The 25,800-nt window shown below is 43.5% G+C and overlaps 1 protein-coding gene across 2 annotated transcripts in view; it reads left to right on the top strand.

The window, feature by feature from the left end:
- SHPK (sedoheptulokinase) overlaps window positions 1–25,800 on the top strand; it is a 205,029-nt gene that overhangs the window by 164,751 nt on the left and 14,478 nt on the right. Inside the window, exons 6-7 of one of the 2 annotated variants that reach the window (XM_086955020.1) lie at window positions 361–536; window positions 16,174–16,374. In XM_086955020.1, the coding sequence (XP_086811146.1) occupies window positions 361–536; window positions 16,174–16,374 (377 nt within the window). The remainder of the gene's footprint in view (window positions 1–360; window positions 537–16,173; window positions 16,375–25,800) is intronic. The other variant, XM_086955021.1, reaches the window with a different exon arrangement.

The raw sequence follows: 25,800 nt of genomic DNA, 5'->3' as shown, positions 1-25,800 counted from the left end.
ACCCTCAGGTTTCATAGTGACAAATGCGCCTAGACTGTTTCTAGAACATAAATCCTTTCAAAAAGATTGGTCACTAGTTGCATAATTATACCGGGCTATAAGGCTATATAAACAACAAATGTATTTTTGCCAACACAGCGACTGAGAACAGGCTGCAAGAACACATCCTGCAAGAAGACATTCTCATAAGCCAGGTAATTCTTGTGTCACTTGATGCCTACCACTTGGCAAAGGCATAGTCTCCATCATCTGCTTGTTCACTTTCTTAAAATGAGACTGTGTATAGAAATCAGTCGGTATGTTTACAACATCTGATGGTAATATATGTACAATATGTGTTCTTTGGTTTTGTTACTTCAGCCTAAGAGAATCTGGCTTTCCTGTATCACTGCTTCCTGACACAGGCGAGCCAGGAGAAGTGGCCGGCAGGACATTGCACCAATGGTGTGGAATACCAAAGGGAGCTGAAGTGGGACTCGCCCTCGGAGACTTCCAGTGTTCTGTGTACTCCTCGATGACAGAGAACACAGATGCAGGTATAACCCCCGGCACTAAGCAGTAACCTAAAAGCAAGTACACTTTTCATCCAATTGATGTTTTGCCAGTGTAGTTTCATCACACTTATGTTTTTTTTGTTTCATCAGCAAGATCCGATAAATCCAGGTAACTGGTCCACAATGTAGTGTACTGGTATCGCTACAGGCAGGTTTCTGTTCTCAGTCTCGATCACAACTACACACATATAGCATAGAGCTTTACATAGAGCAAAAAGCTTGAGAAAATCCAGAGAACGGCAACAAGACCAAACACAGGGCTGTAGTGTTACTATTGATGGAAAACTGGCAGAGCAGGTCCGCCTTCAAATAGAAAATGAGATGGGGCATAGGTCCACCATCTAAAACAAACATTTGCAATGCAATCGGTCTCAAATTTGCTAGACTTTGAGCTATTGGCATTGTAAATGACAAACCTTATATCTATGTGTTGGTTTTGAAAACAGATAAGTAAAAAGCATTGTCATTTACAATGCCAATAGCTTAAAATTTTGCAAATGTAAGACCTATTGCATTGCAAATGCTTGTTTTGTTATGTTATGTTATGTTATGTTATACCGGGGTTTTATATAGCGTACGGCTACTCGGAAGAGTGTCCCGACGCTTTGAATAGCGCACGAAACTCATAACATAACAGGAAAAACAAATAAAAGGCAGAGAGAAGGAAACCAGACAAGGCCAGAAAACTAAGAGGTAAAAAGCCAGGTTTTGAGCCCCTTCCTAAAGGCCAACAGGTTTGGAGTGCTGCGCAGGGCCACAGGCAGCTTATTCCACAACTATCTCCCCCAGGCTCTAAATAATAGAAATGCCTGTATTTAGTACCACTGTACACAACATTCTTCCCACCTCTCTCTGTTTTAAACCTGCCAGTAACGTTTGGCAACTTCTTGCAATGTTTTTTTTCATAAGGCATCTGACACACAAGTGACAAAGAACGAAAATAAGCACTTAATCCTCAAATCAAAACTATATAATTAACAACAGGAGGATACAATACTGCTGCATGTGCAATGAAAGTAAGTCTGGGACATTTAACTTCTCAGTTCTAAACAGGTACCTGCACTACGGTATTTGTGTTTCAAGCACAAACAAGCATTTGCAATGCAATAGGTCTCGCATTTACAAGAGTTTGAGCTATTGGCAATGCAATCGATTAAACTCTCGCACATGTGAGACCTATTGCATTGAAAATTGCTAGCACCCTTGCGGCGCTTTCACATTCATGGAGACCGCGCCCCTTTCAGTTGACAAGCCGAGTCTAACGAAAGGGACGAAGCCTACATTAAAGTGAAACCGCAGAATGGGGCGCTTTGACAAAAAAGCATCTGTTTGTCAAGTTGGCAAACAGATTTTTTTTCTGAAAGCGCCCATGCTGCGTTTTCACTTTAATAGCGGCTGCGCACTTTTCGTTAGGCGCAGCTTGTCTAAAGAAACGGGTGCAGCCTACATGAATGTGAAAGCGCCAACTTTGGCGCTAGTAAACAAACAAATAAATAAACGTGGCAATTTAGCATAAGTAAGTGGGTACAGAATCTAATGGTGCAGGTAGGTATTCACCTCTGAACATTTATGAAGTTTTAAATAAGGTTGGCATGATGAAAGTGAGATTTTTTTTAATTATAGTGTTTTTATTTTTTGACATGTGGAGATTGACATTTTGTGCAAACGTTTGCTATCACTGAGATACCCTGTAGGTATTTATATTAATCTAAAAAGAGGAATATATTGGTCTGTATCAGGCACGTCAAGTGTGGAAGGAAGTAGTTACAGAGGAGGTGAAGTGGGTTAACTTGGAAGACAAGAAGTTCAAGGTCCTAAGAATGGAAATGTAAAGGGTTTTCCTTTAATGCTGTTATTGAATACTTTGTTTTTTTCCTAAGGTGTCATTTTTGGCTAATGTTTTAAAAATAGTTTTCACAATAAATCAGAAAATCTTCTTTAATCAGAAATGTTATTGTCAACTTCAATTTAGAGCCTTCATTTCTTTGGTCATACCATAATCTGTTGTTTTTCCTGTTCCACAGTCGTAGCACAGTTCTATAATTGTCTGTTTGGGTTAAATGTGAGCCTGTCTCGTTCTGCGTTTCGATCCCAGCCATCTTCTACGTGCATGTATATATCTCTTGAGGGGTGCTTCGCTGCCCGTCATTCTATAGGCGTTTTTGCAGACCCTGTGCTTAAGGAAGAGGCTACACTAGTGTGACCTGCAGAATCTTACAATACAAAACTTTTATCCTGTCGGATCTAGGTTGGATGAGATCAGGTCAGTGACGTGTTGTTGCTTTCTTGGTTTGGGTGTCCTTATCAGATCACACGAGAAGCAAGTTCACAGAAAATGCTTTCCAACAGGAGAGTGATTTGAAAAATCAGTAACATGATTAAAAAGATTAAAAAGATGCGGAGCACGTCAGTAATCAGAATTAGTTAGACATCGAACCATAGGTTCTAAGATAACGTCTCCCTCTGTATGCCGAAGATGCTTTGTAGAGAGTCTTATGTTTTTATGGGAGCATTTCCTTCATATTCAGCTCCCAGGAATCCTCCCCTTCCGGTCACAGAAGATAAAAATCTACTAGCTGTCTTCAACTAATGTTCTTTTCATGTAACAAAACTGAACATATGTGTAAAGACGTGCAATTTCGTGCTTTGACTGGCTTAGACAGATCTGACTTGTCCATGAATCGTAGCATCTTTCTTATAAGAGCTATTGCTTTATGATGGTTTGATTACGGTAAGGCGTAATGGCTTTCCCAGGAGACCGTCCGAGGAGTTCTATGGATGATTCATAACAAGGCAGTCACTGATAAGTGTAATTTAAAACCTGGTGACCATCAATTGTGTGTCTTTAGCTTCTGCAATCCGGAATAAAGTGACTTCCTCATATTATTAAGCTGTGATATAGAACTGACCATCCTCCCTCACGACCAATGAAGAGACCGCCATCCAACAAGGCCAATCTCCTAACCACCCTTCACATAAAAATTTAAACTGGAGGGATGAAAAGGGGCAGATTTTCCTGTATCCTCTTTCTCTGAAGCCTTACAGTCCTTAGAGATCTGTTACTTACAAAGTAAACCGCTCTGGGAAACCTGTTTCTTACTCAATTGATGATCTAGACCAGGAGAGTCTATCACTGGTCCATGACAACCCGAGATTTGTATAAAGAAAAATAACAGTACAAGTGTGCATATTTTTAAAATTGTACATCTGTATTTGTCCTGACATGGTTTTTGGCTCTATTTCGGAGTGATGATGACTTTAAGCTTGCTAACATCTATAATCTGTATTCTTACCTTGTGTTGGCCCTTTTAAGCCCTTTCTTCCAGACCTAGAAGAGGATAGCTGCTTTATATGATGATAGATCCCTTATTCTTGACTCTAATCCATCTATTGCCTATTGGCTTTGACATAATTATGTGTCCTTTGTAGTCCTGACTTTATATTACATATTGGTATGGTTTGTGTAGGTACTCTGACAGAGCTAAGGGTTATTTCATCCTTCTCAGGCCTACAAGGCCCAGAACTAGAGAGACTCCATTTTGCTTTCTATCCCTGCAGAACTGAGATGCTTGTAGGGTAAAGGTAATATTTTAGTTCTGAGCTGTTGTTCGTCCTAAGCGAACCGGAGGGAACCGGCCAGAGCTGAATCTAATCAAGAAGTGTCCCTGGGCTCAGGTCTCTAGACGAAACAAGCAGCTGATCACTGTGGGAGCGTCTAGAGCAAGGAGCCCGGTGCATGAACCTGGTGGGAGGAGGCTACTGGCTGGAACTTTCCACTAGAGGAGAGGATTCCATATTAGCGAATTGCAGGAGAGGAGGAGTGGTCAGTTTGGTTCTTGAAGAGTGAAGAGTAGAATGGTTGCTGGAGCTGAAGAGTATAGTTCAGTTCAATGGGTTTTCTGGAATGGAGAAAGAAGGCAGATGATTGCTGAAGCTGGAGAGAGCAGTCATATGAACAAAGTTGGAACTATCAGCTGGGGCTGCCAGTTTATCAGAATGCATTAAAGCAGATGGAGGAGTTGAAGCTGCCAGCTGAAGCAGTTGAGCCAGAGGAGTGAAGCTGTGGTGACGGAGGGAGAGAGAGAGAGTCCTGATCCCACCAGAGAGAGAGAGAAACATTCCTTCTAATAGGTGAGGTAGTCTGAACTAGTTTGCTTTACACTTACATCTTAATCTTGTCCCTAGGCTATTGTATGTCTAATCCTTTTTCTTTCAGCGGTGTGTTACAGTTCCTGTTAGTTACAGAGACCCCGCAGATCTGTGTATGTGTCTATTCCCATTTTATTGTTATTGTAATAAAGATACCCCAGTTCTTAGTGAACCAGTGTGCATGTGTTGTCCTTATGATAGAGCTAACCTTTCTCAAAAGGAAATAGGAGCGTTTAAATCAGGGAATAACTCTTGCATACAGTGTGTGTCTCTTGTTCTTAAAGCACAGGTAACCTTTCCTTCTAGTCAGGTGTTACAGCCAGAACAGATGCTGCCCCTGATCAGGTAAGTAGCCACTGAATAATTAGGGAGAGAGAGGAGCCCTTGAGCTAGGGAAACAGTCATACACTAAGTGATTCGGCCATTCCATAATATTATTGTAGTAGTGAACCTTTAGTGAATAGTGAGAGAAACTCCCCAACATAGAGAGAGAGAGCTGAAGGTATTCATAGGAGAGTGATCGTCGTTGGTAAGCGGCGTTAATGAGAACACCAGGTGGGAGACTGGTGCTTAGATCCGCCGGATTGCGGATCGGGCTGTGAGTTAGAGAACACTGGGGGGGACACCAGTGCTTAGGTCCGCCAGATTGTGGACCGGATTGTGAGGAAGAGAGCACTAGGGCTGCAGACCAGTGTGTAGGCACGCAGGATTGCGGAGGTGCCGAGCGAGCACTGACTGTGGTCAGTGTGTAATGGTAAATAATCAGAACTGCCCCAGGGTAGATTAGTCTGGACCCATGTGGTCGCGAGACTATGAGGTATGAGTGTGGTGTAGGGCATGGTCGTCCTTAGTAATCAGTGAGTATTCCTAGTAATCCCTATAGATTTAGTGGTGTTTTTGATGATATGAGCTTGTATATTGCGAGTTCCCCATCCTCAGGTAGGTACCCAGGTGCCTGGACAGATGGGTCCTGAGGAGGGAGGTGGTTACGTTCCGGCTGGGTTGGAGGTGCTCTGAGGAGCTGATCCTATCTGGTTCGAGAATCCGCTCGTTACAGTATTATGGCACATTCTATAACCAAACTTCAACGCCACTTCTTAATAGTAGAGTGCAGATAGTGGCTGGGCCTGGTGGGATCACTAAAAGAGATTTTTAATGGGGTAAACAGTAAGCCACAGATAAAACTACTGTGACCACCTCCAAAGAAAGGCAGATAGTAAGTAAGTAAGTATAAGTTTATTTGTTGATTAATTAAAATCATTACAAACAGCAGGAAACAAATTCAATTTACAATCTGATTTAAAAAAACGATAAAAATACGAAACCAGCGCATTATTGAATCCGAGATGAGTGCCACAGAAACACATATACATAATTTGCTCAACTGCAGTCGGTCGGTTTGCCAATAAGCAATTTAGCAGCAAAAAATTAAAATGCTTTAAAATGAGCAGCAAAGATTTCTGATAAAGCCATTTTAGATTGAAAATAAGCATGATATACTATCCACCAACCGGATTTGATGTACTTTGTACTAACAGCATTGGAGACTTTAACTTATTAAAGTGCCATGTGCGAGCGGAGAAGATTATACCTCGACTTGTACTTACTAAATCAAATACTATTACTATTAATCAAGTAACACCGGAGATTAAAGTGGCAAGTGCTAGCAGCAAATATTATCCATAAAGAAAGTATAATTCACTATAGGGTGGAAACGTTAAAATAGGGTGGTACATTTGTAGTAATTATGCTAAAACTTGCTTTAAAATAGCCCAGCGATCCCTAAAAACATTTAAAATTATGATTTCATCGACATTTTAGTTAGCTTTCATAACAGGAATTTCATCAGTTGAGATGTCTTCCTTAGTTTTGTTTCAGCTATAAGGATATACTTGACAAACTGATGAATTAAACTATCTGTAATACCTCTTAGACATACTATAATTGCAGTTCTACAGGTTCTAACTTCCATTTCCTTAAAAATCGGCTTTAAAATCATCTTTCGTTCTACGAGCAGTTTTGGGCACAAAGTTTCTATGTGCTGGAAAGTTTCTTCGTTCTTACCACATAATCTACAGACATTAGAAGACCACTTTTTTCCCATTTTGGGGTTCCTTCTTTGGTTGGGTATCTCCCAAACCATAACAACATAAATGTATTCTTAATTAAAGGTTTTAAATGAAATAGCAGATAAGGCTGGGGATACAGTTTGGTAAAAGAGTTGGCTATTGACCAAAGATGTTTTTTTTTTCCTTAGATTATCTTTGTCCATTATACAAGATAAAAGGGCTGCTGATTGATTAATTTGTTTTTTGTAGACCATTTTACTCCTTGTTTCATCCAGTATGTTTGGGCATTCGAAGGTATGTAAACATTCATCTAAATAGGTTTGCCTGCTTTTCAAATGGGCCCCTCTTTGGATCTCAAGCCAACACAGATTAGCCAACGAACCTTCCTCGGATCTGGATAATAACAATAAGGACTTTAAAAATGTAGATTGTCTACTTAGGCACTGTTTCTTCAATCCAAATTCGAGTCTAACATTCGCACGGCTAATGTGTTTTGGGATTCTAAAGACCGATTTATATGACCTTATTTCAATATCATCTAGAAAGGCAGATAGAAACAGTCTTTAAAAAAGAATGTGTTGCCGTGCATGGGCATGAGTGCTCGCACGTGTGTGTGTGTGTGTGTGTGTGTGTGTGCATATATATTTATAATAATAATATACATTTGTTTATTATTTTTACTGACTTTTTATGTGTGTATCTCTTTCTGTATATACAAATATAGATCCGTAAATGCACAGAAAGTCATATTTAAACATTTTATTTAAACATGTTGGCTCTTGTATTGCTACATACAGTGGTTGCCCTGCAGTGATAGGTAGTTCCACATAATAATGTGTTTAGTAAGGTGCGCTGTCTGTTTTTTCTGTATAGATTTTCAGGTGACATTCAATCGCTTTGGTAGTGGGGCCCATGGGGAGCAGTCCAAATGTATCCGTTGCATAGGCACCTCCTGGCACTCCTTTACTGACGCCAGAGACTGGGCCAGTGTAGTGCTAGTGGTAATGGCTGCCTATGTGTAGTGCAAGCTTTTCTAGCTATCCACCAGTGTTCATCATACATCCTCAGGGGGTTGAGAAGGCAGTTCAGACTCCCTTGCTCATTTAATTTCGGGCCTCTCTGCTGACTGCAAATTGTATTCATTTCTTTGTGTAACACAGACAAACACTGTGTAGGCACTGCATGGAGACTGCCTGTTCCTTGCATGCAGCCTTCCGAAAAATGTGGACAGATGGTAATGTATTTTAATCCCTGGCATCCTGGGTCAGATTGGATCTAGCAACCTATGTGCATGTGTCAGTGTTTGTATGTGCTAAAACCCGATGGTCTTCAGGCAGGGAAAAGGCAAAGGAAGCAAGAGAGGGGATTGGAAAAGGGGCAGCAGTGAGGTGGGTGTAGTCCTGGTCGCAAGTAACGCTACACATGTGCATTATTTAGTGACAGTGCGCCCTAATGAGTGAGGCAGAACGACTTTCGATTTATGTGGGAATGTATCACATGGGAGAGGTGCTGGGTTGAGAGAAATTTAAATTGACGTCCTCCAAAGCAGTGAGAGTCACCTGCCTCTGTCACTGTGCTTGAAACCTTAATAGTTGTGCGAGCATGTGCTGCTGCAGCCCAACCATCACCGAACCGACAGCAACGTCCTTCCAAGGAGCAGAAAGCAGGTCTCTGCATTCGCTGGAGTTAAGGAGGGGAGTCCAGGCACCTTAGTGGGCCACGGGTCTGCCGCCCTTCCTAGGGGAGGACACACCGGCAGCAGGCTTGAACCCCTTCATCAATAAAACTGGAAGCTGGCTAGCACACCACTTACCTTAAAGCAGAAGCCTCCCACACTGTGGCACATCAGCACTCCACTGAAGTAAAACTGAGGGGCCATGGCATTGGGCCAGCACCTCACTAATTTTAAAACTAATTACCCCATACAATGGCAGCCTGCAACACTCCATGACATTAAAACGGAGAGCACCGTGCTATGGCAGCAGACCAGCACCCCACTGACATTAAAACTAAGCTGACAATACAGACACTGCCCTTCCAATAGAACTGATGGCAGCACAGTGAGAACTGGAATTGTTTGCCTCACTCAGAATCATTTGTAATTAATCTGGCTGCGTTCCATTGCGCAGCTTTTTGCTCACATATGCCACGCCCCAAAACGCACAACCCAGCCATGGGCATTTACAGAATCAAGGCCGCAGACACAGGCCATAGCTGCCAAGGTTTCAGATTGCTATGTGACATGTTCATAATTTCAGTTTAATTATGAGTGACATTTTAATGAACATGAGTGACACTTACTCATGAACAAACTCAAGCAATAAAAACCAGGTAAACATATCAATATAATACATTACACCTATTTGAGCTTTCATACTGTTTTTTTCTCCATTATCCTACATGGTTTGCTGAGCTCTGTTCAAATGCTAGTCTTAACATTACCCTGTTTGATAAGTGTATAATTTTTCGGTGTGCCATGATCCCACATCATGCTTGTTTCTTCAATCAACCATCCTTATCTCACTCTTGCAGGCTATTTTTCATTCCTGCTATCTCCAATTGTCACTGTTCCATGATCTTCCTCTGCCTCCTTCTTGCTCCCTTTATGTAATTCTCTCTAGCTCTGGACGAAAATATGGTGGAAGAAAAATAACTCTCTCAGACCCCAAAAATGAATTCCCTCCACCACCAACCACCTGCATAAATTATGCACTCTATACGGGACAAAGATGCTTCCCAAGAGGAGGAAGGACTCCGCCACTTGTACCCTGCCCATCCCCGCAGCCACTGTCCGCCGCTACACGCTACTGCTGCTGCACAGAAGTAAAGGACAGCTGTGGCTGTTGGCTGGCTGAGGGTGAAGTAAAACTAACTGCGGCAGACACCAGCAAGCACCCCTGGGCATTTTGGGCAAAGAGGCAGCACACACTTGGTCATAGCTCGTCGGCAGCTTCGAGCCTACAGCCATGTCCAGGGTAGACCTTCATGACCGGCACTGACTGCAAGCAGCTGATGACTCGCTGCCATGCAGGGCCCAGTCTCACTTACTTGGAGCTGCGAGTTAAGGGTGTTCATTTACTGCCAGGTCACCTGCATCGTCAGAGAGTCCAGTCCTGAACTCACTCACTCAGCAATCAAAAGGCGGGGTCGGAGGTCATCATTTTAATTTTACTGCAGTCACGCAGCAGTGTGAGGCTACGCCTCAAAAAGTTATGTCAACCTATTTATAGAAAAATAGATTTAGAAAGAAATTATCCTGCGCAACATAACTACTGACCCAAATATAGCTAAATAAAAATGCCTTTTATATCTTACTTTGTTCCAGCCTGTCCCGCGCTACTTTGTGGTGTTTTGACAGTAACCTCTGTTATAATCATGAAGAGGAACAGTAACTAATATGCTTAATATGCAACTAAGACTACAATCCCCATGATGCGGTTTTCCTAGCATAGCCGTCTTCTGTTAGGCTGACTGACATTGCCGTGCATAACCTCACACTCAGGATGAGAGAGAGAGCGAGCAGCCCGGCGCCTGCAGATTTTATTCTGTGTCTACTGTCTCAGTCTGAATAAATGAAATCTCATTTGCAGCGTGCGTGCGCTCGTGCTAAAGTTACACAGTGACAGAGGCTAGTTAAGTTAGCGGCAGCAGCGCCTGCAGCCTGGCGGAAAGTAACAAGTACGAACCAAACACAGTATAAACTCTTTTGAACTTTGACATGCAGTCTTCTCTGTCTTCATTACAGTCTCGCTGACTATTTCACACTCGGTCTCTCGTCCAGCGGCCGCGGCGGTGAGCCGCACGGGGTCATGGTGACTTGGTCACGGCTGCACAGCAGGGACACAACATGTTGACCCAGACCATAACCGCCAGTCACTCTGGCAGACTCCACTGCAGTGTCCGCAATGCCTCTGATGCAGCACTGCCTGGAAACACTGCCAGCAGGCAGAAGTATACGCTCATTAACAGTAATAGATAAGCAGCCTGAGTGATACCAAGAGCCGGGGCAGGCGTGCGCAGTGCCGTGGGTCCTTGCCTGCTATTAGGATGGCTCAGTGATTTCTAGCTGGTGCAATCTTCCCCCAATCCCGATCAGAGAGGCGGTTTAATCGTTTCACCGCTGCCCCCTCCGTCTAGTGTAAACAGATAGCTGGCATCCCGGATGGCACCCGGGGCTGCTGCTGCCAGGTTTGCTGGCAGAGGCTACATTATTGAGGCCTGCTGTCTCTCCTGCGCAAGGGGCAAGACGGTGTGTCAGACCGCGCGAAAAATTAAACAGCATTCCGCTCTATCCTTAATTTCTTGCCCTGGGAAGGCCCGGATGCTATTAAGTCCTTCAGACACAGGGGGTGATTTCCGCAATCAATAAACAAACGGTTGGAAACAGATGGCCCACTGCACCCAATTGAAGGAAGTGCGAGCTGAGCGGAGGAAAACTGTAGTTAGGCGCCGCTGCTTAGGGACTATACGGAAGTTACCATAGGATCAACAGCCAATAGAAAGCAAGATAAGAATAGCAATGCCACAGGTAAACCAATGGCAAGCAGAAAAATAACTTACACTGACTTTCACCCAACATACAGATTACTTTATGTCTCGCTGAGACAGTGCATGCAGGGCATGCACTGCCAAGGCGAGACCTAAAAAGGAGGTATCAGTTTCACAAAGGCAACAGAAAGGTTTTAAAAACAATGCGCACATACTTGTTTTTTTAAGCTGACCTCTTCCAAGGTTGCAGCTTTCACACGATCATTGGCGAAGGTGCGAACATGAGCAGCTCCCTCATGGCGCGGAGTGGTGGAGGTGGGTAGGTGTAGAGTATATTTTAAAGTTACCCCACGACGAGCTACAAAAAGAAATTGCGGGAAACCGTGTCCTGCCTCAAAGCGGTTTAAGAAATAGTGCGGACAGACTATAATTAGAACCTATGGGGTAACGACACTAGTAAGAGGGCAAGTCCTCATGGGAGGTTACCAAAGCAGACTAGGCAGTACTAAGGAGGGACTAAGAAGCCTATTCACGAATCAGAAGCCAGCACTTAAGAAGGACAATGATGCAAGCCAATAACAAATATGGGAGGAGAGTAGGCGGTGCTTTCAGTGCATACCCTAATACAGCATGCGAGCTGCCCTTAGGCTCGACCTATAAAGGGAATTAAATCAGGAAGTACTTGGGTCCTAGTGCCAATATATGGTCACTGACATTCTTGGTGACTTTTAGTATCATTATAATGAATAGTTGGTGGCATCTTATGCCATATATTAATAAACACCAGCCGAGGTTCTACACGGGTTTGATATTTTCCATTAGCCAGAACCAAAACAACTGAATCTGATGCTTATAATGTAATCTCTGTTTAGTGATATGCTGTCACCTGTAGTCACAGGTATTCTTTGTAATGGTTAACATACGGTCTCTAGCAACTGAATATTGAATATTGAGTCCTGCTCTCACATCAGAGTCAACAGTACAAGATTCTTGGCAGTTAAGATGTGCACACAAGTTGGTTTCCACCCTATATTCTCTTTCCCCACGGATTGGGCCTGTGGCCACAAAAATAGAATTTCTTATTTTAAGCACGTGCCCTAAGGGACTATTCACTCTAAAGATTGTTTTCTTCTGGGGGTAAGAGCCAGGTATAGGTTCTTCTTTATATCCAGCTTCAAAAAGCAGGGCCTCCTTATTATCTGTTGTAATGTCTATACAAGTATTGATTGTTAAGTCTTCATCATTATATAGTATGATTTTCCTGCTTTTTACGCACAGGGCAGGAATGGGTTTAAGTTTCTGAGGGACGCCCAACATCAATGGTCTATTGTAGTGGGCTATTTCTGAGGCTGGCTAGGCTGAAATATTTGTAGCCAGTGCTTGGCCCCAAAACCTTCCTGCTAACTAGTAGACAATTTACTTATAGGTGTATAGATAACTTAATTCCACACAGAGAAATATTGATCCTGGATATGGTACCTGACCCAAAGTACTGTAGTGTATCTTCAAAAGTGCTTTAAAACGTAGTTCTTTGCAACCAATGGGAGAAGTAGGTTACAGAGACGCTCTAACGTTAGTACAGGGTCTTCAGCAAAACACACAAGATGATGGACGGAATGTTGCACAATGGCAAAACATTCACCCCCATTCACAAATCTGGGTTTAATCAATTGTTATTGTGCTCATCAAGCCACCCCAGTTCAGACATGGCCATATGCAAATAAGTCTTGACCCTGTGCCTTATGGGAAAAGTCCAGCCCGAACTGCCAAGCCATGTCTTCCCTGGACCGGAATCAAGCATCCTAGGACCGGTTTCTGGCTATCAGCCGTCTTGAGCCAGGATAGCTTGACTCCAGTCGCTTAGTGAGCACGGGACCCACGTCTGGGCATACCATTCCCACATAGAGTGAACAGGAAAAAAATACAAGATGATGGACGAAATGTTGCACAATGGCAAAACATTCACCCACAGTCACAGATCGGGGTTTAATCCATCGTTATTTTGCTCACCAAGCCATCCCAGTTCAGACATGGCCATATGCAAATCAGTCTTGACCCTGTGCCTCATGGGAACAGTCCAGCCTGAACTGCCTAGCCATGTCTTCCCTGGACCGTAATCACGCATCCTAGGACCGGTTTCTGACTATCAGCCGTCTTCAGCCAGGATAGCTTGACTCCAGTGGATAAGTGAGCAAGGGACGCACGTCTGGGCATACCCTTCCAACATAGGGTGAACAGCAAAACACAGAACATGATGGACTGAATGTTGCACAATGGCAAAACATTCTCCCCCAGTCATAGATCTGGGTTTAATCCATCGTTATTTTGCTCACCAAGCCACCCTAGTTCAGACATGGCCATATGCAAATCAGTCTTGACCCCGTGCCTCCTGGGAGCAGTCCAGCCCGAACTGTCTAGCCATGTCTTCCTTGGACCGGAATCACGCATCCTAGGACCGGTTTCTGGCTATCAGCCGTCTTGAGCCAGGATAGCTTGACTCCAGTCGCTTAGTGAGCACGGGACCCACGTCTGGGCATACCATTCCCACATAGAGTGAACAGGAAAAAAATACAAGATGATGGACGAAATGTTGCACAATGGCAAAACATTCACCCACAGTCACAGATCGGGGTTTAATCCATCGTTATTTTGCTCACCAAGCCATCCCAGTTCAGACATGGCCATATGCAAATCAGTCTTGACCCTGTGCCTCATGGGAACAGTCCAGCCTGAACTGCCTAGCCATGTCTTCCCTGGACCGTAATCACGCATCCTAGGACCGGTTTCTGACTATCAGCCGTCTTGAGCCAGGATAGCTTGACTCCAGTGGCTTAGTGAGCACGGGACCCACATCTGGGCATACCCTTCCCACCTAGGGTGAACAGCAAAACACACAAGATGATGGACAGAATGTTGCACAATGGCAAAACATTCACCCACAGTCACAGATCTGGGTTTAATGCATCGTTATTTTGCTCACCAAGCCACCCCAGTTCAGACATGGCCATATGCAAATCAGTCTTGACCCTGTGCCTCATGGGAACAGGCCAGCCCGAACTGCCAAGCGATGACTTCCCTGGACCAGAATCAAGCATCCTAGGACCGGTTTCTGGCTATCAGCTGTCTTCAGCCAGGATAGCTTGACTCCAGTGGCTTAGTGAGCACGGGACCCACGTCTGGGCATTTTGCTCACCAAGCCACCCCAGTTCAGACATGGCCATATGCAAATCAGTCTTGACCTTGCTTCTCATGGGAACAGTCCAGCTCGAACTGCCAAGCCATGTCTTCCCTGGACTGGAATCAAGCATCCTAGGACCAGTTTCTGGCTATCAGTCGTCATCAGCCAGGATAGCTTGACTCCTGTGGCTTGGTGAGCATGGGACCCACGTCTGGGTATACCCTTCCCACATAGGGTGAACAGCAAAACACACAGGTTGATGGACGGAATGTTGCACAATGGCAAAACACTCACCCCCAGTCACAGATCTGGGTTTAATCCATCGTTATGAGGCACAGGGTCAAGACTGATTTGCATATGGCCATGTCAGAACTGGGTTGGCTTGGTGAGCAAAATAACGATGGATTTAACCCAGATCTGTGACTGCGGGTGAATGTTTTGCCATTATGCAACATTCCGTCCATCATCTTGTGTGTTTTGTTGTACAGGGTCTTATCGCAGTCCCCCAATCTTCGGAACACTGTCCGACCACGTTGCAAGGGATCACCGTTGTTACGGTCTATACATTTTTAGAACCTTGTTCATGAAGGATGAATCTCTTGATTAAGACTGGAATAGGAAAGGAAGGAATTAAGCCTTATGTCTGAACTATTGACTACTATTCCTAATATGATTATTGTCTTACTACGCGACAAGGAATCTTTCAAGTGACTGTGTACATGTCTTCAGAATTTGTCAGGAGGCCAAATTTCGTAATTCAGATTTGAATAGGAAGCAGGACACAAATCTTCATCTTTTAACTATTGTATGCCTTTCCAAGAAGATTTGTCTTTGTGACTACCGAGCTGCTGAACTTTCCGACATCTATTCGCCTAACCATGAAGCCTTGAGAAAGTCACGGTGGTGACGAAACGCTCGTTGGCTGTGATCGGTCTCCTACACGACAAGGACTGGACCACTATGCATTTCACACAAAAATCTTTTGTATGAATGTATTTGTGTAATATCTATATGCCAGTTCTTGGTTTCCCTTCTATGTTACTGTAAATAAATCTATTAATGAATGGTCTATGGAATATTTGTCATGGTTTCCTGTAATAGGAGGAATCTTTCGTCATCCTGGCGTTAGTTGGTGTAAAACAATGTACCATATTTGAGTTAATGTGATAATTTAGGAGTGCTGGGGATTTCCTTTTGTTATTTATGCTATACAAGTAACTCTTGTTTCTTGTATTACTTATACCTTGGATAGTGGGGTATCTTACCCTGAGAGGCACCAAATGGACACTCTGATCAATAGATAAATTGTGCATACTAGCCCAGTTTTCTGTAAGGTTTTGAAGTGCGATTGAGTTTCCAACACTATCTCGTTTTCTCTTTTTGCTTTTCAACCAACGTTTTTGAAATGTTGTGCTCTAAAATGAGTTGCTTTGGCCAATTTAAAATAATGCCTTGCAAGTTTAGCAGGAAAGTGCTTGGTTTGCTCAATGCACTCTCTTGTTCAATGCAGCATCTGGTGCTAGGTCTGCTTGAGCCCCCAGTTCAGCCTTGGCGGCAGAGCCAGAAATGCTGCAGTCATTTCAGCACTAGAACTGAGGGATCTGTGAGCCTACTGCAAAGCCAATAAGGCACTGGAGTTTGTTGTCATTCCCCCTCTATGGTGCCATCCATCATAAATTCATGCCCACCTGTTCCTTCTGCAATCTAACCTTGACTCTTTTATTTGATGTCCTAGTGCTCAATGTCAGCACCTCAGCACAGCTGACCTTCTCTCTGCCTCCGGGATTCAAGCCTATGGGGAGCCCTGATCCTCAGGCAGCTGTTGCGTACTTCCCGTACTTCAACGACCGCTACTTGGCTGTGGCGGCTTCGCTCAATGGAGGAAATGTGCTGGCAGAGTTTGTACGAATGCTGAGCCGGTGGACTACAGAACTAGGTATTTTATGTGATCTAAAATAAAAGAATATACCAGTACTTAATTTTAAAAAAAAGTAAAAACTTTTTCTTAGGAGCTCTCCACCAGCACAGCCTAATGCCAGGCTTGCCGAATATCAAGGCTATCAGGTTTTGATTCCACCTCATGCTTCTTTCTTTCACCGTCATGCATTTCCTATCTATTTATTTCAGTTTTGCAGCCTCTCTGTAGGTCTGGTGTTAGCCAAGAGGTTTTGTCGTTCGTAAAAATATCTATACTGTACATATTTATTGGAGTTTCAGGCAGCTTTTTTTGTCTGCTGTAGTGTCATTCACATTTTGCTTCCGCCCACCGGAACCTACGGCATCAGGAACTGGTTCAGACCACATTCACCATTGATTTACCTGACTGTGGGTGATAGAATTCAGTTTTTGCACAGTGTGCCCATCCACACAAGAAATAGTACCCTTCAATGCCAGTGACTACTGGTGCAATGTGCAACATGCATTTTGGCTTTTAGACAATGATTGTTTTAATACAATGTGTGCCTTCATATAAAAAGCAGTTACAAACAAAATAGGCATTGGCAAAGACAAAAGATTAGCAGCCGACAACAAACTCATTGGTTTTGCCAATGCATGTTTATCCCTGCTGTCTTCTTTTCACTTCCTCTTCCTTTTCTGCCTTTCTCTCTGTTGCTGTGGGTCAAAGTCTGATAATGGAAAACATCTCGGGCCCCAAAAATGCATGCCCACCACCTGCAACCAAAGGCATTGTATATAGAACAGGTGGCAAATAAAACCATACAGAAACATAAAGTCCTGCGTGTAGCAGATGTTGCTCTGCTTACAGCTCTCCTGTGGCTACTGCCCATTGCTTGACAGGTCCATCATCTTGGCAAAAGTTTAGAAACATCTGTAAGTCATCAGGAGACTTTCTAAAAAGCTATTAGTGCAGTGTTTACTCTGAATATTTCTATTTCTTTTAAATAAGGAAGTAGAAGAAAAAATATCCTAGTGTTCTCCATTACGCAAAACATATTTTGTTCAATTGACATGAAATTAATGGTTCATTTTCACATTAGATGGCAGGCAGGCTGCTTTTGATTAATTACTTAAAATTGTCTTTCTGCAGTGCTCATAAATTTTTGATAGGATGAAAGTGAGAAAATAGACTCATTTAGAACAGTTAGATGGCCAGTCTTATGATACGAGCCGACATGCTTGATTCGGACCTACAATGATCTTTATTTACTCCCCACCATGTTTCAATTTCTTATTTTGCTCTCAAAACATCCTCTCCAATCTTATTGGATGGTCGAGTGAATGATAAATCATCTTACCTGGTTGAATTTGTTTTTACGTGGTAGATTTCAATGAGTTAGGTTAAAAAATCATAACTCTAGCTGGAATTTACTGAATGAATGGATGAAGGAATAGCATTATGTAGAAAATGATGGTACATTCAGTAGGGTCGCCTGGCGCTAGCAGCATGTTTGGAGACCTATAAGAAAATAAGCTAACGAGAGAGCAGCAAAATTGTTAGTTTTTGTCTGAACTGTGATTCTGAAGGTAATATACCTTGCCTAACCTTGTTAACAAACAGAACACAGGCGAGCTTACTAATAGAGGATAGCAGCTCACAGGCAGGTTGTTAATGGCTAAATAGAATTTGATTCTATCTGCGACCTTTGCAAGAGAGGGATCTCAAAATAATGCAGAATGCCTTGAAAATTGATTAATTTGCAATAGTTAACCATTGCTGCTGCCTTACATGAATTGAAATGGAGTGACGGAGTGACGGCAAGGAATGTTAAGAAGTAGCCCTTTGCCTGCACTGTCTATCTGGAGGCACTGACGGAGATAACGCGGCAATCCAAGATATAGAGAATTTTCCGTGAGGTAACCAGTGACTGGACCTCAGTGACATTGTAGTAGTAAGGAAAAATGGCCCTCAAATTATATGGGAGAGGGTTAACTCAGAGGGAATTGCGAGGAAGGTTTTTGAGGCCAACATATCTAATATCTGTATTTGCCTGGTTGATAACACAGAAGAGATGGCAAATAATAAGACTTCTATTGAAATATCAAGGTACATTACAGATGCTCTAACTAATAAAACAGTTAGACGAGGAGCAAAATGAAAGGATGGTTTGACAGATGGATTTAACCCAGATCTCTTGACTGGGGGTGAAAGTTTTGATTTGTTCTGCATTCCGTCCATCAATTGTGTGTCTTCTGGTTTGACCACAACTGCACTAAGACCCTTGCAACGAAATTCCAGACTGAGATCACTGAATGCAGACAGAGATGCAAATTAGTCCTCACTTAGAGGATGCAAATCCTCAAGGAGGAGGCCTGGGATGCCACAGTAAAGGCCTCCAAACATAAGGACACCACATTATTTTGGCAGATGATCAATCACCAATATTTCAGGGAAACGGGGGCTCTTGAGAGATGGCAATCTCTGCTAACAAGTGGGGCCCCCTTCAGGCGAGTGTATGAGCCTGTTAGTGGGAACATGTGGCATCATTCTGTGTGCAAGCATATTGCAATGCCATAGACCTGGGGCCCAATGGGATACCAGCAGATTTCTTTAAGGCTGGTTTTGAGTTCCAGGGCCCTCTTATAACTAATGTTTTGAGGTCTGCTTACAGAACATGGAAATTGGAAGCCAGGTGAGAAGCTGCAATTTTTCTGATCTTTAAAAAAGGTAGTCGCAATGATCCAACTTGGTATCGCCCAATATCCCTGCTGGATGCCTTGGTTAAGATCCTGGAGATGATACTGCTAGCAAGTCTGGAAGAATACAGTAGTGTCTGATAACGAAATGTTATGTCGCAGTTTCTTTTCAAAACCAGGCAGCTACCTCACAAAGACAAAACACACAGCAGATGTGCAAACCGCTGAGCATCTATGCGCTTTCTAATGGCCAGTGAATGCACAGAAAGTAAAAGCTGGGTGTGAAATTTACACTATTGTACATCTGTTCTGCGGTGCTTAGATGAAGGAAGTTATCCGAAAGCTCGGTTCCTCTGTTTAAAAAAAACAAAACTGTTTCAATGGCTTCCGTAAAACTGGAGGTATTTAAAGGCCCTCTGTTCCCCTCTCTACTCTTCCACCACCCTCTCCTTCTGAAAGATAGGTCTGTTTGCTTCACTTTGCTTCCATAGGAGTTGTCTAGGCACCCGAACGGATCGAGTGTGCTCTGAAAATGCAGACCATGTTACCGAGAGAATTCCTAGAAACACTTGAAAACATTCCTACCATTAATTAATCTTGTTTTAGACGAAATTCCTTCACATTCCTTCACAAAAGGAGCTAGTGCCCTCCACTCACAATTTTTATATCACAAAAACCTACTCTTCTTCTTGGGATAAAACATCTTGAACATCCCCCACACCCCTTGTTGGTGAGAATACTTCAAGTACTAGTTACACATTTCTGTACTGTCAGGGTGTTCCTACCCCCTTCTTTTAAAAGAATATGTCTGTATCTAATTCTTCCAGGAACTATCCTGTGTATATTTCTCACTATCCACATTTTCTCCCAGCCAACGACCAAAAAAGTTGTGAAAAGTGAGGAGGCACCTCACGGAAACACCCGCCAGGGAGCTACTGATAGGTTCTCATCAGTGTGCTCCATTTATCATCATCAGCAGCCTCCCCACAAAAATAAATGTGAAAAATCGGGCACAACTAAATTGAAACATCAATTATTGAAAAACCTGATCCCCTAGAGTAAGAGACATTGAAAACTATTTTCAGGTTCTTACGCTCTAAAAACGAGCTAAACAGTCACTGGCACTATTTCCAATTTTAATGACTGCTGTGTGTTTGCTCACACTAAAAACAAGACCTACAATCGTGCTTCATCATTTTCATACAAGAAGCCAACATGGTTCATTGCCTATTGATACTTATCGTACAAACAAAGGGGTCCCAGTGGGAGGTATCAAAAGTACACAACAGAATACTTCAAAAAATCATCAAACACAAATAAAACTCAATTGCTTCAACACGCTGGTATTTAATCACAATGTGCTTGTTCAAATTACATATATCATTCTCATAGCACAATTATCAAAGTCTGCATTTTCAGAGCACACTCAATCAAATTGGTCATAGTGCAAACAACAATATAAATTCTGCACATCCCTTTCTTCTTACACAAACACCCCCCCATCCTTCCTCTCCCTGGGGCACTTTGATAATTGTGTTGTGTACTTTTGATACCTCCCACTGGGACCTCTTTGTGTGTCTCATGTAGCACCCAGGTCCCAGTGACTTTATTGGCTATAACCCCCCTTTGTTTAATGTATTGATACTTATCAGCAATTTTTTCAGGGCTAGGGGTCAGTCCTTGCCACACTGTGCACTCACAGCTTGATACCAGGTGGTTGCCCCCTTTTGGCATACCTACAGCCACCTCCTGGGGATATAGTGTACGCGTCCACATACCCCCAGTTTATTTATGCCAGTTGATCTGGGTCAACCTAGTCGGCGACGTTCGGTTAACTCGTTCCCGGTGACTGGGAGTGAGTGTTTGATTTGCTCATACGCTCCGTCCATTATCCCCTTTGGTGTCGTGATGATGATAAGTGGAGCACACTGATGAGAACCTATCAGTAGCTCCAAGGCGGGTGTTTCCGTGAGTTGCCTCCTCACTTTTTACACTTTTTTCGTGGTTGGCTGGGAGAAATTGTGGATAGTGAGAAACATACACAGGATAGTTCCTGAAAGAAATAGATACAGACACATTCTTTTAAAAGAAGGGACTAGACGACATTCCTCCCAATGATTAATCTTGTTCTAGACAATTCTTTACCGATGTTGGCATTTTCAGTTCTATTTTTGCATGGCTTTGGCTGGGGTTTCCAGTTCTTCTTCAAATGTTGTTTGTACAAATTAAATTTCCACCAAACTTTCCTTAAAATAATCCTAACAGTGTTCACATGAAACTGTTATAATACTGATGCATTGATGTTTACCACTGAAAAATATGACTGAGAATTCTAATGACAACAAACGTTACAAGTTGCGCTGAATTAGTATGACGCAAAGCCTAGAGGCAATTAAAGTAGGTGCTATACATCTTTCCTCAGAATTGTGAAATAATTTCATTCTTAACAAGGCTGATGATTTCTCTATAAAAGCCCAGTTTTAGGTGAGTGAGGCAGCAGTTTGCAAGGTGATCATGCACGATTTCAAATCTCAAATTTAAATAAATAACATTGTAAAGTAACATGGCAAATGCTAAAACAGAGCAACATACGTTTGCCAATCCGAAATGCGAAACCATTGCAGCATTTTGAAGTCAAATCTAGTCGTTTTGTTTAGCAGTGAGAGACACATTTCTGTTTTCTCTCTAAGCACGCATGTTTCATCAAACACAAACGTATTCTTTCAACAAGGACAACGAAGAATACTTTGCAGTGTCCATCCATAAATTGTTACCTACAGCACAATGTCCATGACAACCAGATGGGCTCAGAAAAGTCGTAATATGTTGTGCCAGCTGTCTGGCCTTATGTACATTTATATATAAATCTACACATCTCTGTATGTGGGGCGTCAAATCAGGTTTTGGACGGGTAGCAAGTTACACCGCGCAGCAGTACGAGATTGTGATAGTGTTTTATTTCTATTGCTGATGCATGCAAAATGTTTTGGTGTTATGTAGGAGTGACCTGGGAGATGCTCTTGTCTTAGGGTGCATTGCATTAGTAACATGATAGTTATGGTCAGGGGCACTATATTTTTGCGATGCTGCAGCATTTTCGTCTTAATTAGAAATTTGCCACATCATTCCTACCCCGCTGCATCGTTTACAGATTTCAATAAAATATTTTCCAGGGGTAATGCATCAAAAACGTATTAAAAGCCCTGCCACGTGTCTAGCCCTGCAGCGGTAAGCCCATTGCAATCCTTAACTGGTCATCTTAAAATTGCTGAATGCTGTAGTTAAGTGTTAAACTGATAATAATGACTTCAAACTTTAGCCCCAATAGTGTTAAGGTTGACACAATAGTGAAGCAGTATGGGATAAAATGTGCTACACTGCCACCAGACAAACGTCCAATCTCACGCCACCTGGAACACCAATGCCTCCCATTTCAGAAGATTCCATTTTCCAACTTAGCAATGGGCTTCCTTAATTTGCCGTGTTACTGCTTCTTTACAGACATTTCTTATTTAATGGTCGGTATAAGTGCTTATTTGCAGGCATGTCATGTAAGTGTGCCATTTAATGTGCAGTACTTTTTCATTTGCAGAACCAATTGCTCAAACTTTCACTAATGCGAGACCAACTGCATTGGAAATGCTTGTGTTCTTTGGTAGCCATGCAGATCGGTCACATAGCCAATTATTACAAAGCACAACTTCATAACTGATAAACTAACTTACACATAGTAATAGTGTCCGCAGTCTAGTAGTCCGGCAACTCTCGGTGGTGTGGGGGCGGAATGCAAAGGCAGTGGGGAAAGGAAGCAAGAACTCCACAAACTAGGAACATTTGACATGTCAGGGGCAACACAGGGGGGCAAAGAGTAGGCCTCAAGGGGGGTGCGGTCCCCCATACAGTATCTCCCTCTCCACAGATCCCTGACCCAGGGGCGCACACTAATCTACTCAATCACCCACTCACTACACCATCAGTTCCGTCTGTCACTGGGGACTCACTACTCCCCGAACACTTCCGTATTTAATAAGTGTGTAGTGCAAATGATTTGTCCACAAGGAAAATAAGTAAACAGAAAGTTGCATATGCTAATGCACATTTGTGCTGCATATTCTACATTTATCACTATTCCTACTGTAAAATAATCTGGCTTTAAACACAAACAAATTGTGAATCAGACTTTTTATGCAAGCCATTGCCTGGAAACATTTACACTATAGTCACATCCAGATGCAAGATATTCAATGAATGTGGAACTTTATAAAATATCAGCATGTCCAAGGGACTGGATGCTTCAGAAAAAAATGCATGGACAGGGGCTGCTTTTACAAATAAAAATCAGGATTGAAGCAATGACATAATTGGAGCGCGCCTTGATCCTCTAGACCACTGTCTGCTTCCCAGATGCTGGCAGCCACCATTTACTAGGTGGAACTGACCCTCCATATTCAGAATTAACCACGCTCAAATATTGGGTCTCTGTATCTATTCAAATGTTTACGACTGCAGTTGTGGCCGCAAAGCATTAATACATCCCATTGCAAATCACATTGACGAGACGGACACTCCTTGTATGCGCCTTTCTCATTGCAATTTGGAATTTTTCGCAAAGTGTGCTTAGCGAGTTGAAAAAAGATTCCCACCTCACAATGTACACTAAACGTTAGACAGTCATAAAGTGTGAGATTTGTGAATCCCAAGCTTTGCGACCACAGAGTAGTTTAGAACATCAGGCCTTTTGTGTCTAATGAAAGCTATAAATATATAATTTAATTCTGGTATTCTAAATTGGGTAGCCTTTTAGAGCATTGGTGTAGGAGAGTAGGGTCTGCTTTCCTATAGTCTCCCTACTTTTTGCTTTTTGCTTCACTGGTTTTCGACTTAATGTGGCTGTGGGCCTGCTAATCAGACCCACAGCTCAGCTGCTCTCTCTCTAAATTCACTACAATGTACTTTAGGTGCATTACCAATTGAATACTGGGTCACCTTATGAGCCCCTGTACAGTGTACTATAGGTACCCAGGGCATAGGTGCATCCAAGGCCTACCAGGGGCTGCAGCATGTATTATGCCACCCCTGGCTGGCCATTCACATTGACACAACTGGCTGATCACTCAGCTGGGGCAAGGTCGTGTAATCACCCCTTGCTTAGATATAGTATACCTATATCTAACCTTATATTTAGACACATATACACCTATAAGTCACTCCTATGGCAGGCCTTAACAGTCCTGGAGGCAGAGTGCTTGGTTTTATGTGAGATGGTGCTCTACTAGCATGAGCTGAGCCTGTATGCAGCTTTCGGAACCATGTCCTTATATCTGTTCTAGGATATTGCCATACCATATACTCTTAAGTGCATTATGAACCTCGCGGTTAAATGCTAACTCTGGTTTGGCTTTATCAAAACATGTCGAGTAAGGTGTCATACGATTTGGAATACTACCCCCTCGCCAGTTCTGGCGACGGGGGTAGCATTCCACCCTTCTATATGGAGAAGACATGTTGTTCCTACTATTCCCGGTTAAAGTTAACCAGAGCCTCAGCATCACAAAATGGATGCTGCTGCCACAGACACAAGTCTGACCTCCTGCTGCTGGGAGTCCTTCCAGCGAGGGAGGCTTGGACAATAGGTTTTCTGCCTTGGGAGGTGCTAGCACACCCCAGACAGGCTTTTGTGTATTGGGGCAGAGAGGGCTGAAAGAAATGAGACACTGCCTGGGGCACACAAGGTGTCCCATGCATGGTCCAGTTCAAACCAGTGCTGGGGCACTCCAGCCCCAGGTCTGGCACAAAACTGGACAAAGGGAAAGGGGTGTAACCACCCCCTTCCCTGGTCCCACCCATAGGAGGGACCTAGCAAGTAACCCATCTCCTAGATTTGGTATATAGGTGGGAGCTGAGTCCCAAGAATTTAGATTAATCCTAACTGAAACTCTGAAACGAAACTCTGGACCTTCGACGATCTACTTGAAAAAAGACGACTGAAGAATCTCCCTTGTGGTCAAGGAGTGACCACCCTGCACAAGCAGGCACCATCCAGCGATCAACGGCTTGCTTTGTCGCCGCCTCCCGCCGGAGCCCGAGCACAGAGCCTGACAAGAACCGGACTTCCAGACATCCAACAGCCCGAACCACAGTCCCAGCAAAGCTGAGACCCGTGGAGGCGACGAGAGATGTGGGACCGGCCATCTTGAAAAGTCTGCGACCTGCTAACTGTGCAGCCCCCGAGGCCTCCTCGAAGCTGTGCATTGGAGATTGAGAAGCCCCAGCCCTGAGCAGCATCTGCACCAAAGATCAGCCCTGCACCCTCCACGAGTTCTACGTGGGGCCCTATTGCATTTTCCTGCTCGACGCGTCTGCCCGGTCACCTTCCCGTTGGCTAGTGGCCATCTTGGCAACGAACCTTTGAATTTACACCTCTGGTCTGGTTGCTCCAGACTGGCCCTTGCTTCCCTCAAAAGAAGCAGCCACTCAGACCTTGCTGGTCTGAGTAAAAAGCCAACTTCGTTTCCTGCGTGGGTTGCCTTTGGCAAGGCTTGTTGACTCCAATCCTGAAGCCGACACCGCCGACAGCGAGAGCCTTCGTGGGACAGTCCGTGCCTGACTCCTGGTCGTCGTCGACGCCTCCTGGTCCACGTGGCTGCAGAGACAAGCTTCCCATCAGCACCTGATTGCTTCGCGACATTGCCTGGTTCCTACCTGGTTCCTTCCTGGTCACTGGCTAGTGACCCAGACTCTGTCCCCTCTGCTTTCAGGTCCTCTT

The sequence above is a fragment of the Lissotriton vulgaris genome, chromosome 2_1, assembly GCF_964263255.1.
Source record: "Lissotriton vulgaris chromosome 2_1, aLisVul1.2, whole genome shotgun sequence".
Lineage (NCBI taxonomy): Eukaryota > Metazoa > Chordata > Amphibia > Caudata > Salamandridae > Lissotriton > Lissotriton vulgaris.
Note: the sequence above shows the minus strand (reverse complement) of the source record. Positions and strands in the feature narration are given on the sequence as shown.